Source organism: Mus caroli, chromosome 7 (genome assembly GCF_900094665.2).
Source record: "Mus caroli chromosome 7, CAROLI_EIJ_v1.1, whole genome shotgun sequence".
Classification (NCBI taxonomy): Eukaryota; Metazoa; Chordata; class Mammalia; order Rodentia; family Muridae; genus Mus; species Mus caroli.
The window spans coordinates 15,090,458-15,103,990 of NC_034576.1; the positions used below are offsets into that span (position 1 = coordinate 15,090,458).

General features: G+C 46.8%; 1 protein-coding gene across 7 annotated transcripts in view; it reads left to right on the plus strand.

Annotated features, from left to right (window-relative positions):
- The window catches only part of Znf541 (zinc finger protein 541), a 35,148-nt gene that overhangs the window by 11,510 nt on the left and 10,105 nt on the right, over nucleotides 1–13,533 (plus strand). For 6 of the 7 annotated variants that reach the window (XM_021168423.1, XM_021168421.1, XM_021168422.1 and 3 more), the window contains 5 exons: nucleotides 3,329–3,569; nucleotides 4,959–6,813; nucleotides 8,319–8,395; nucleotides 8,709–8,868; nucleotides 9,910–10,228. In XM_021168423.1, coding sequence (XP_021024082.1) covers nucleotides 3,329–3,569; nucleotides 4,959–6,813; nucleotides 8,319–8,395; nucleotides 8,709–8,868; nucleotides 9,910–10,228 — 2,652 coding nt within the window. The remainder of the gene's footprint in view (nucleotides 1–3,328; nucleotides 3,570–4,958; nucleotides 6,814–8,318; nucleotides 8,396–8,708; nucleotides 8,869–9,909; nucleotides 10,229–13,533) is intronic. The other variant, XM_021168427.1, reaches the window with a different exon arrangement.

Consider the following 13,533-nt stretch of genomic DNA (forward strand, 5'->3'; position numbering starts at 1 on the left):
AGACACTCCAGGAGAGGACGCCAGATCTCGTTACGGATGGTTGTGAGCCACCATGTGGTTGCTGGGATTTGAACTCTGGACCTTTGGAAGAGCAGTCGGATGCTCTTACCCACTGAGCCATCTCACCAGCCCAGGAATGGAGTTCTTTTGTTTATTTTTGGTTTGGTTCTGATCCTCTTTATTGGTTCCTGGAAAGTTGCTTCAATGGGTTGACTTGGGTAGGGGTCCAGGGAGTTTATAATCCCACTGTTTGAAGGGAAGTCCACATCTAAATGCCTGAAACTCAGATAGTAATCTGTTGGGATTGTGTCTGAGGAAGTACTCCAAGAACTTGCTACTGTGAAAGATTTCTGCAGGCCCCACTCGAAAGATTACCAAGCAGTGACAGGCCTGTGTCTGTGTTGGAATGATAGCAGAGCAGGAAGTCTTAGGAACTTAGGAGAGTGCACATGGGAAGACTGACTATGGCACTAGCCAGGCCCAGGGTTATAGTATGGCACTCACTTTGGGCCGTGGTGATACTGAAAAGTACTCGTGAAAGAGATGTGTGTTTTCCTGGACACAGGAACCCTAATTGTCATCAGTTATTCTTAGGGTTCTGCTCAGTTTAGCCTTTCTTTATATTCAACTGTTACGATGCCCCCAGCCCAAGCATTAAATTTCAACTCTATGCTTTTAAAACTTAAATTAAGGCCCATATAAGTAAATATGCATATGTCATTTTTTTTTTCTTTTTTGTTTTTGAGATGGGGGTTTTACTGTGCTAGTGATCAAGCTAAGCTGGTTCTGAGTGTCTGGGCTCAAGTGATTTTCCTGCCTCAGCCTTCTGAGTACTTAGGACTAAGGCATGTACTACATACCCAATTTTCATTTACTTTTATTTGTTTATTTGAGACAGGGTCTCACTGTGTTGTCCAGGCTGTCCTCAGAGTCTGAGTAATTCTCCTGTCTCAGTTTCCCAAGTGCTGATGACCACTGGCATGAGCCACCACTTCTGACTATGTTAATTTTTTAAATTAGAAAAGTAAAATGTGCTTGGGGATATTGGTGCACACCTTTAATCCCAGCACTTGGGAGGCAGGGGCTGGAGGATTTCTGAGTTTGAGGCCAGCCTGGTCTACAGAGTGAGTTCCAGGACAGCCAGGGTTACACAGAGAAACCCTGTCTCTGTGGAAAAAAGGAAAATGTATTTATTATAGAACATAAAGTATGAAGCAAAAACCCACCTCTAAGCCATGTAGTACACATAAATACTTTGTTTTTTGTTTTGTGGGGACTAAGCTAAGTTGGTTCTGAGTGTCTGGGCTCACTGTGTGTCCCAGAGTAGCTTGAAGTCAGCAGTTCTCCTGCCTTAGCTGGGACTACAGGTGTAAACCAATAGGTCTTACCTCATAAATCTTCAAATTCACAGGTGAAATTGCTCAGATATATGTTGATTTTTTTTAAGTTAGTACACATTAAAGGCTCTGAGTTCCAACCTCCAACAGTATACTCACACACATAACTGATATGCTTGTGTTTGTTGTTTTAAAAGCTTGGTGTATTTGGAGTCTTATGTGAGAGAGGACTGATTGCTATTGTCATAGATATCTTTGTTTGTAACAGAGTTTCTCTGTGTAGCCCTGGCTGTCCTGGAACTCACTCTGTAGACCAGGCTGGCCTCAGAAATCCACCTGCCTCTGCCTCCCAAGTGCTGGGATTAAAGGTGTACGCCACCATGCCCGGTGTCATAGATGTCTTAATGTGTTATCATACCACAGTCTTGTTGGACTGTTAAAGGGTTTCTATTAACAGCTTTTAAAATATTTTATTTATGTGTATGTGTGAATTCTGTGGGTGTGAATACTACATGTATGTAGGTGTCTGTGGAGGACACAGCAGGCACTAGATCCCCTGGAGCTGGAGTTACGGGCAGTTGAGAGCTGCCTGACATGGGTGCTGGGAACTGGACTCTGGCTCTTTGCAAGAGCAGCCAGTGCCCACTCTTTCCAGCTCCTGGAGAGAACAGCTTTTCACATACTGAATTTCCTTTTGGATTGGTTCACTGAGCATTCTGCTCACAATTTTTCAGCTTCATGACATTGCTTTCTATAAAACTCAGGTGCTTTAAGGTATACTTAAAAGTACCCCAGCAAGTCTGAGGACAATATCTGAGGGAGCCTGGTTCTATCTTGTTTATACTTTTAGAGTTCTTTGTTCAGTTGCTTACCAAGGTGAATTTTCTCCCTTCAGTCTTCTTGTCCCAAGCCTCTCTCTGTCCCCCTGAAACAAAACACAGGCTATCTGTTCTTTCTCCACACACTGGCCTTTCTAATAATTGAACATCCCCCTCCTCTACCTGAATGTCTCCAATTCCTTCAGCTGCCCCTCAGGAGACATAATTCATAAAAATAGCTAACATTTTACCAAGGGATACAGAAAATATGGTAATTTCAGATACACACATGGGTGAGAGAAGTAAAATCTGCCCATCTCTCTGGCATTGAACCCCAATCTTCCTGTTCCGTTTAATTTTACTTTTTTTTTTCACCTGGGGTAATTCTGTTTTCAAATAGGCTGCTTTCTCTTTTCTTCTTTCCTTTCTATTTTAGTAGTATTATGGTATGACCAGTCTTCCCCTTTTTTTTTTTTTTTTAGATATTTCTCCAATTTTTGTTTGGAAAGTTGTTTACTAGGTCATAATACAAACCAGCATGTAGCTCACTTATAGAGTACTTGCCAAGCACTAGCATGTGTCACACCGTGGGTTCAATCCCCAGTCTCTCTCTCTCTCTCTCTCTCTCTCTCTCTCTCTCTCTCTCTGTGTGTGAGTGTGTGTGTGTGTGTGTNAGAGAGAGAGAGAGAGAGAGAGAGAGAGAGAGTAAATAAAGCACTCACCTCCTCTCTAATCAGATATAAGGTTGTTTCTAACATTTTACTAGAAAAAGCAGGTAGATTTTTTTTTTTTTTTTTTTTTTTTTTGTAAAAAGGTGAGAACCCAAGAGCAGAGCAAGATGGTGAGTGCTTTTGGTTTGGATAATGCATCTCTAGATAGACATTGTATGGGTAGGTTGGCTTCCACCCCTGCTTGTTTTATCATACTGCTGCCCTAGAAGCTCAACCTGATCCATACCTCCACATCTTGCACCAAGACCTGGTGCAGTCCTATAGATAAGGCCTGGTCCAGACCTCAGTTCCCTTTTAGCTAAGTCTTGTCATCTGTCCGTGCAGAGCCTCTGAAGTGGAGGAGTCTCAGACTACTGGGACAGGGCTCTGTGCTGAGGGTCTATATTACTTTAGCACTCCCCCATCCTTCTCAGCATAACCTGTGCTTTCTCCCTTTGTTTAGACCTGGGGCTGGGCGCACTCAAGGTGCCTAAAGAGGCTGATGAAGGAGGCAGGGCCACTGGGAGTACAAGGAAAGGCAAGCGACAGCACAGTTCCCCTCAGAATCCACTCCTGGACTGCAGCCTGTGTGGGAAAGTGTTCAGCAGCGCCAGTTCCCTGAGCAAGCATTACCTGACGCACAGCCAGGAGAGAAAACACGTGTGCAAAGTCTGCAGCAAGGCCTTCAAGCGGCAGGACCACCTGTATGTCAAGAATCTGGCCAGAAGGGCAGGGGGCATGCACCTGTCCTTCTCCTACCCTCTCACCCATCCATCTGGTCCTCTGTTGAGTTCCCACTTCTGTGCTTCTCAGATGTATGTCTCCTGTCCTCCAGTGTGGACTCTGTTCTCTTCACACTGCTATTGTCTGGGGGCAGTCTCTTTACTAAGCCCCAAATTTACACCAGTGAGGAAATCCCTGTCTATTTGCAGACATGGCTCTTGTGGTTTATAAATGTGATGAGTTACCAGGCGTGCTGGCACACTGGGGAGGTAGAAGCAGGAGGATCAAGAGTCTAAGGCCAGCCTCAACTACATACATTACAAGTTTAAACCCCACCTGGATTATATGAGAAAGCAAAACAAAACAGTACAAATGAAGTTGGCTAACTTAGTAAAGAGATGCCCTAAGTCCCTAGCAGGTGTCTAAGGACAACAGGTCTGCAACCTGCACCCCCCCCCCCAAAGCTGTATAAAAGCTTAGAGCAAAGTTCTCTTGTTATTAATGCCTCTGTTGCTGTGAGGCTCAAAGAGTGGAAGAGGACAATGCCTAGCTAGAGGGAGAGGTTTTGATAAGTCTACCTCTCTCTTCACCCTCTGGCCTAGACTCACCTAAGGCAAAAGTAATTTTCTTCTAGGACTAATCCTTAGTCTCTTGAGTCCTTCCCTCACAAGATCATGGACATTCTCTATAGAAAGACAGTAGTCATTAAAACATCCCAGCCACATGCATTGGGATTGTCCAAAGCTAGATTGTTAGAACCCCAAGGGTGAGGGCTCATTGTTCACTCTGTTATCGTCCACATAAACAGGAGTAAGTACAACATATATGTGCATGCATTTACACTTCCACACACTGCCTTTTGGCTCTAGGAAGGTTTTATTAACTCTCTGTAAGTTAGTTTCTTGGCTGAAGGGGGAGCTGTTCCAGGAAGCTGTCCCCATACACAGTACTATGGTAGTCCCAGATTGGCATCTCCTCAAATGTATTCTACAGAGCTCTACTTCTCAGGAATGCTGGTGGAGCTATATGAAAGCAAAGGTTAAAGATGATCCCTCCCCCCCACACACACACCCAATGCTTTGTGAACCTCCAAAGTGATGTGTGTGTATGTGTATGCATGCATGCTTTTAACACATTCCTGTTGTGCCCAGGTCCCCAGAGCTTACCTCTAGAGAACTGTTGTTGTCTCTTGTGAACCCACTCTGGGGAAACTTGATCTGGCTTGCATGGGATTTCAGTGTTTGTTAGTGATGAGGGCAGAGAAGTGAGCCACCACCCCCCAGTTGGTTAGACAAAGTAGGGGGCCCAAGCACTTCCTGTATTGAGGTGTGGGGCTTTCCCGACGACCTCCTTTCCATGTTTCACTACAGGACTGGGCACATGCTCACCCACCAGAAGACCAAGCCCTTTGTGTGCATTGAGCAAGGTTGCAGCAAGAGCTACTGTGACTACCGCTCGCTGCGCCGCCACTATGAAGTCCAGCATGGGGTATGCATCCTGAAGGAGGCTCCACCAGAAGAGGAGGCCTATGGGGATCCAACCCACAACCATGATGTGGCTAACCAGCCTCCACCCAGTGGCCTGAGGTCCCTGGGGCCCCCAGAAGCTAGGTCCCCTGGCTCTGTCTTGCCCAACAGAGACCTCCTTCGCTGTATTGTGAGCAGCATCGTCCACCAGAAGATTCCTTCTCCTGGCCCAGCAGTGGGGCCTTCTGATACTGAAGCAAGGAGCTCAGCCTGTGCTTGCCCCACTTCACTGGGATCATCATCATGTACACCAGCCAGCACCCCAGTGGCCCCAGGAACCCTGGGCTCTGAGATTGCTGAGGAAACTCATCCCCCACGAAAGGAAGCTGCCCCCGAAGTGTTCACACCTGTCCAGTCAAGGGCAGCTGAGAATGGTGCCCCCGATCCGCCAGAGTCAGAGTTGGAGTCAGAGTCTCCACGGCTTCAACGGCCATCCTCCCTGGAAGGCTGGCCAGAGGGCAGCTCTCTGCCTGCCTGCCTGCCTCTCTTCAGAGGCCACTCTGTCCCCTCAGGATCCCAGCCTTCCAGCCACAATTTCCAGTGGCTCCGGAACCTGCCTGGCTGTCCCAAGAACAAAGGCAGCAATGTGTTTATGGTCCACAAGCCCCCTGCAGTGGCATCCCGGGAGGGCTCTGAGGGAGGAGGCTCTGGGCCCAGTAGCACCCCTACCTCAGTGGAGCCTTCACCCAGCCTGGGCACCAGCCAGGAGGAACTGTTGCCATTTCCTCCTGCACTACTAAAGGCCCCTGGTGAGGCCTCCAGTGAAGTTCGGCAGGCAGCTGGGGAAGATGAAACCTGGGCTCCCAAAAAGTGCAAACCTGACTGTGAGTCATTCCCATGGCAGAGCCCCACTGAGCTTGGGCTCCAAGATGCACAGAACCCAGGTGGGCTCCCCTCAGATGCCACACCCCTCTTCCGGCAGCTGTTCATGAAGTCACAGGAGTCTCTAGTAAGCCATGAGCAGATGCAGGTGCTCCAGATGATTGCCAAGTCCCAGCGGATCTTCTCCCATACTCAGGTGGCTACAGCCTCAGCTCAGAGACCAGGGCCTGAGGGAAAGCAGTCCACTCTGAAGCCATTGCAGGGGCCATGGCCACCACAAACTCTGCCACCAGTACCCACTGTAGACTCTTTCCAGATAGGCCCTGGACACTCGGAGCCAGAAGGATCCCCACTCCGCAGGAGGAAAACCATGCCTGCAGTGTCCAGAGAAACATCTCCTGGTGGCCCTAAGCGAGACACAAAAGGAGGCCCCAAAGTGGCCTCTGCACCACCATCCCTCACAGGGCCAGCCCTGCTCCCCTCCCGGAATCCAGACAGCTCTTCATTGGCCAAAGGGACATTGGACCTGGGGGACATTATCCCCAGTGCAGGCTCAAGGCAGTCCCAGTTAGGTGGAGATGAGCCAGCTGGAACCCAGCTGGTTGGGAAACAGGGGCAAGGAGAGAATGGCCTGGCTTCAGGGGCCATGAGAGGTGAGAAGGGTCCAGCCTGCCCCCGAGGTGGAGGCTACAGGCTCTTCTCAGGGCACCCCAGGGCCCAGAGATTCTCAGGTTTCCGGAAGGAGAAAGTGAAGATGGATGTGTGCTGTGCAGCTTCTCCCAGCCAGGTGGCCATGGCCTCCTTTTCATCGGCTGGGCCTCTGGCAGATCCACCCAGAGACATGAAGTCCAAGCTGACAATCTTCAACAGAATCCAGGTATTTGTAGTCCTCTATTATGTTCTGGGTTGTGGCAGGGCTATGTGTATGTCCTTGGATTTATAGCATTGGTTAACTGTCCAGGTACTTCCCTCACTGTAGTAGGTCTTCAGATGTGACTTTATAAGAGGCACTGATGGCTGTTGTCCACTAAGCTACCTTCCTTGCTTTCCTTTGCCTCCTACTTCCACCTAGATTTCCCTCCTTCAACTGTTGAGGAAGATAAAGGTACAGGCCTCCTCCCTTAACTGTTAACTACGTGTGATGGCTGTGCATTCCCCACACATGCACAGAACCCAAGTCCTTTGTGTATCATGCAGTGACCATCTGCTCTGGGCACTTAGCCACTGCTCTTAGTGAAACCAGCATCATTCCTTCCATCTCACAGCTACCACTTTATAAACATTTACATCTTTGTTAGCCAAATGATGTATAATGAACTCTTACAAAGTTGGTGCTTTGGCAGACATAGGTATAGTCACAAGTTTACACAACTATTACTGTTGGCCAGAACACTTAGATTTAGACTCAGGGTATGTGACTTTAACTGACCTGGGACTTGCTATATAGTCCAGGTTGGCCTTGAATTCAGAGTTGAGTTGAGATCAGCATGCCTCTGCCTCCCCTGAGTGCTGGAATTAAAGATCTGTTCCATCTGGCACATTTTTTGTTGGGGGTGGGTATTAGCAGGATCATGAGTTCCACAGAGGTCACGTGGGACTCAGAGGGCAGCCTGTGGGAGCTGGTTTTCTCCTTTCATCTGATTGGCAGCAAGTGCCTCTTCCTCCCTCCCCCCATCTTGCTACCTACCCTACTCCATTCCTTTTTCTGGCTGAGCAATGTCCCGTGGGTAGACAGGCCAGATTTTATTTTGCCATTCACTAGTGGACTATTTCCACTATGGCTCATGTGAGTGACTACTGGGAAGTTGTGTACAGCTTCTTTCTTGTGGATGCATGTTCTTGTTTCTCTTGGCTAGACCCAAGGACTGGAGTCACCAGATCCTACAGAGTCTCTTGCCCAATGTTTAAGGAGTAACCAGACTACTTCCTAGGAAGCAGCAGTTTCCCAGTGCCGCTGCTGTACACAAGTGCCCTGTTTTCTCCATGCTCTTTGCTGTCACAGCCACACTAGGCCATGCAGTGGTGTCTGCTGGTGCTGCCAATGTCGTGCCCTGGCGTTAAAATCCTCCCATGTGCTTGTGAAGTGCTGTCTTACTGACTTGCATATGTATGTGTGTGTGTATACATATACATACATACATATGTATATATATTCTGTATGTACATCAGACATGTGACTTTATCTTCCCTTGTGTGGGCTGCCTTTTCATCTTATGTGTGAATATTTGTGGGGTTGAAGCTTTCAATTTTAATGAGTCCAGTGTGTCTGTTGGGTTTTCTGCTTTGCTTTGGTGTCAAATCTGAGACACCATTGCCCAGAGCACCATCAAGCAGATTTCCCCAATGCTGTCTTCCTTGTTCGTCTGGGCTTTGCTGGCTCAGATATCTTCTCATCTCCAGGGTGGAAACATCTACAGACTCCCCCATCCAGTGAAGGAAGAGAGCTTGGCCGGCGGATGGTAAGTTCAGAAGCCCTCATGCCCCACCAAGGCACTCCTCTGGAAAGTCCTCTGGCTTCACTGTACTGTCTTGAGTGAGGGAACCAGATGCCTCCAGCCCTGCAGAGAATGTTTCATCCCTTGGAAAGTTGAATATGGTCTTCCATTTTTGTTGTTTAGTACGAGTTTTCAGTGGATTGGGGTTACATGCAAAAAAAAACAAACAAAAACAACAAAATCCAAACCAAACCAAAAGCAAAGACAGGAACAATAAAGCGGCAGTCAGGGCTAGAGCCTCATTCTCCCATTCTCCCTCTGCCTTCTCTATCCACAGCCATCAGCCAAATGGGGGTCCCACAGACTGGATGGAGTCAAAGAGCACTTTTGTGTGCAAGAATTGCAGCCAGATGTTTTACACCGAGAAAGGGCTGAGCAGCCACATGTGTTTCCATAGCGACCAGTGGCCATCACCTCGAGGGAAGCAGGAGCAACAGGTGAAGGGGCAAACGGTGGCTTCTGTAGTCCAGGGTTAGACAGGCTTTGGGGATAGATGAAGAGACAATGTCATCTATCTCAGGTTAAAGGCAGGATCCTGGCATGGGGTAACATGAGGGCCAGGACCATCTGTGCAGGCCTACAGTAGCCCCACTGACAGCAATGATATTGACAGCCCAAGTCCTGACCCTAGTCAGCAATGACCCAAAATTTGCAGGGCTGGGATGCAGGAGAAGAAGGAACTGAGGAAGGCTGAGGGGCCAGGCAGGAAGGTATGTCAGAGCTAAGACCTGGAAGAAAAGGAAGGCTGGCATGGAGAAAGGAACAGTAGAAGATATGAAACATCATTATGATTGCAGTGATGGATCTCCCTGAGTCTCATCTCTTTACTACTGGACCCTGGCTTGAAGTTTCTGTGTCAGTGCTAGGCCAGTGTTGGCTCATAAAAGACACAGGCATCTGGGAGAACACATTTTTGTTGCCATAATACTCTTGTCTCTGACTCCCATTCTTTTTTTCCTTTTTATACATATTTTTGTTACTTTCTGGGATTTTTCTGTTTGTTTGCTTATTTATTTTGTGAGACAGGGTATCTATTATAGCCTTGCCTTACCTGGAACTTGCTATGTAAATAGGGATAGCCTTGAACTCACAGAGATCCACTTTGCTTCTGCCTCCTATGTACTGAGATCAAAGGCATACACCCTGTATCTGACCCTCATTCTTGGAAGCTTGTCACTTGAGCTACTGAACTGCCCCCATGTATCCCTATATGACTATATGAGGCAGCTCTGAGCCTCAGGATGTCACCATACTGAGTATGTTAGTCAGCTCTGGCTCATGTGGGGCTGGGCTATGAACAGAAGGTCCTACTCAGCTCCTGTGCTAAACCCTGGGAATGGCTATGGCAGACATACACATCCTCCTTCCCCCTGTCCCTATGACAAGCCCCATTTTCCCATCCCTGAACAAGCTGAAGACTGAGTTGATACAACAGGTGCTCTCAGGTGACACCTGTGGTTCTGTCCTCTCTTCTTCAGGGACAAGAAAAAGATGGGGAAGAGAGAGACAGCAAGGAGAGCTGCCAGTACAGAAAGCGGAAGAAGCGGCCCCAGCTCAAGGCCCTGTTTGCCCCTCCTGCACCCTCTGCCCTCGGGGAACCAGGCCCAGGAGGGTGCCACCAGAGCTGCCTGCACTCTCCTGTGTTCCTGGTGGATCACCTCCTGAAGGGCTTGTTTCAGTGCTCTCCCTACACACCACCGCCTATGCTTAGCCCAATTCGTGAGGGCTCTGGGCTGTACTTCAATACCCTCTGCTCCACATCCAGAGCTGGGCCCCACCTTATCAGCCCTGTACTTGGTGAGTGAGGCCAGAAAGCTATTCTGTTCCAGGATAAGGTGCTTCTCCTATGGCCCACAATCTCTCTGCCTTACAGTATATGATCCAGCCATTCTTTCCAGCCTTGTATGTCTCTGTTCTGGGGGACTCATTGCTACTCAGAAACATACCAAGATGATTCTTCTAGATGGTTGGTTGGTTGGTTGGTTGGTTGGTTGGATTGTTGTTGTTGTTGTTTTTAACAGCCAGAAAGAACACATAGAGGCCATTCAGCCCAAATCCTCTTCTGTTCATTTTTATAGCCACTCTATGGAGACAGAGACACACACCATGCCTGCCTGCCATGCAGATCAGCCATTTAAGCTTGTGCTTTGAGGCTGCTCTCTGGCCTCTGAGCTTCCCTGCATACTATCTTTAGATAGTATGGGTTTTGCCATCCCAGAAGCTTGTATTCCGGGCAGCTACACCACCCTCCTGGCTTCCATTCATCTACTTCCTGTCCCTATAGCCTTGCCTATGCTGGGTAGTGCATATAAGTGACATCATACAATGTGTGGCTTTTTATGTATCACCCACTTTACTTAGTTTGATGTGTTCGGGGTTCACCAGGTGGTAGTGTGTGTTAGAATTTCTTTTTTATTGGTAATAGTCTACTCAATGACCACTCTTTTAAACCATCAGCTGATAGGTATGGGTGTTGTTTTCCTTTTAGCTGTTGTAAATAATGCTGTAAGAACATTTGTGTATAACTTCCCATGGGGGTCTATGTACCAATTCCTTTTGTATAAATACCTACAAAGAAAAGCTGGCTCACATGGAAATTCTATTTAACCATCTAAGAAACTGCCAAACTAGTGCCAGAGTGTCCTATTTTTGGATTCCTGTTAACAATCAGGAGAGTCCTGATACCTCTGCCCCTTGCCTGCACTTTTAGACTGTGATTCTTTCTAGCCGTCCTGTCAGATGAAAGAAAGGTACCTATTGTTATCTTTTGTTATGTTTGGATTTGTATTATCCTACTGGCTACTGGTACCAAGAATCTTTTTTTGTTTGTTTGTTTGGTTTTTTTTGTTTTTTTGAGACAGGGTTTCTCTGTGTAGCCCTGGCTTGTCCTGGAACTCACTTTGTAGACCAGGCTGGCCTCGAACTCAGAAATCTGCCTGCCTCTGCCTCCCAAGTGCTGGGACTAAAGGCGTGTGCCACCATGCCTGGCTGGTACCAAGAATCTTGCTGGGTGTTCATTGGCTGTTTGTGTGTCCTTCCTTATAAACTAAGGAGATCTCTTTATTTTCCTAGTGTCATTTGTGCACTGGGCTTTATATGTGACCAGTTGACTGGCACAGAGTAATGAAGAGCCACTCCACTCCTGTTTACTCTGTAGGCCAGGTCTTGAGTTCATACCCCTCCTGCCTCAGCCCCGTGAGACACTAGATGCACAGTATCTTTTTTTTTTTTTTTTTTTTTTTTTTTGGGGGGGTTTTTTATTTTTTTTTTTTTTTTTTTTTTTTTTTGAGAGAGAGTTTTATAATTTTGTTTGTTTGGTTTGGTTTGGTTTGGCTTGGTTTGCTTGTTTTTTTAAGACAAGATCTCTTTGTCTAGCATTGGCTGTTCTGGAACTCACTCTGTAGGCCAGGCTGGCCTCTAACTCATAGAAATTCACCTGCTTCTGCTTCCCAAGGAGAGGAACTAAAGGCATGTGCCACCACTGCCCAGCTATAATTTTGACTCTTATATTTACATCTTTAGTGGATTTCCAACTAGCTTTTGGATATTGTATGAGGTAAGGATCAAAGTTTATTATTTTGCATGGATTCCATTCATTCCAGGATCATTTGCTGAAAATATAATTCCCATCGAGTTGGTTTTAGCAAGTTGGCTTTATTAAAATCAGGTTACCAAGGCACAAAGACCTGAGTTCAGTTCCCAGAGCCTATGAGAAAAAAAAGCCTAGTGTAGTGGCATACACTGTACTCTCAGCAATAGGGAGACTGGAGCTTTCCTGGCAGCCAGTGCAGCCTGTTGAGTGAGCTGTAGGCCAGAGAGAGATCTTGTCTCAGAAGACAAGGTGAGTGATGTCTGAGGAATAACATGTGACATATACCTGTGCCCCATACACACTTGCATGCTTTTCTGAATAAATGTGCACTTGCAAATGCAAACACACACCTCCATTAATCATCAGTGCATGTGTTTGCTCCATAGACTAGTTCTTCTTTATGATCTGCATGCTTATGCTGGTACCATAGTGCTTTGACTACTGTAGATTTGTGTAAGCTTTCAAATAGGTGTATTTCAATTCTCTTATGTTGTTCTGTCTTCCAGAATTGTGTTAGCTGCCATAGGTCCATTGCATTACTGTGGAATTTTAGGATCAGTGGTTATTTTAATAGTTACCCTGTTTAATATGTACATAAGTTAGAAAGTATTACTATCCTAAATAATTTAGACCTTTCTATTCATGATGGACCAGACCATCTTCCCATTTATTTAGGACTTGTTGTACTTTGTCCCAATCATTTTTCCCAGTGTGTGTCTTACATATCTTTGCTTGTTGCTGTTTTTTGAGATAGGATCTCGATACGGTCCAGGCTGGCCTGGAACTCCCCATTCTCCTACCTGTGTCTCCCAAGTGGTGGAAAGGCAGGCACATGCCATTTGCTGTGCAGTAGACATCTTTCCTTAGCAGAATCCATTTAGATTTGTGTTCATGTAGTAATGGTGAAGGGCAGAGACACTGCATTCTCCATCTCATGGGCCTTTCCTGTGCCATCTGTTTCTAAGCAGATGTGTCAGCAGACTCCATTCTGAACTGTTGTCCTTACAACTTTATGTACAGTTTTATAGATTTGGTCACATGAAGTCAAAGCAATAGAAGAAAGCAAGCACTGCCTGCTGAGTTTGCTGTACTCTTCATTGCCATACCATGCTTGTCTGTAATTCCCATGGGGCCATTACCATTGGGTGCTATTCTTCTGTGTGTGTTCATGTATATACAGGTACACATGTGTGTTGTCTTAGTTAGGGTTTTACTACTGTGAACAGACACCATGACCATGGCAACTCTTAGAAAGATAACATTTAATTGGGGCTGGCTTACAGGTTCAGTGGTTCAGTTCATTATCATCAAGGTGAGAGCTGGCAGCATCTAGGCAGGCATGGCTCAGAAGAAGCTGAGAGTTCTACATCTTCATCTGAAGGCCACTAGAAGACTGGCTTCCAGGCAGCTAGGATGAGTGTCTTAAATCCCATGCCCACAGTGATATATTTCCTCCAGCAAGTCCACATCTCCAAAGAGTACCACTCTCTGGGCCAAGCATATTCAAGCC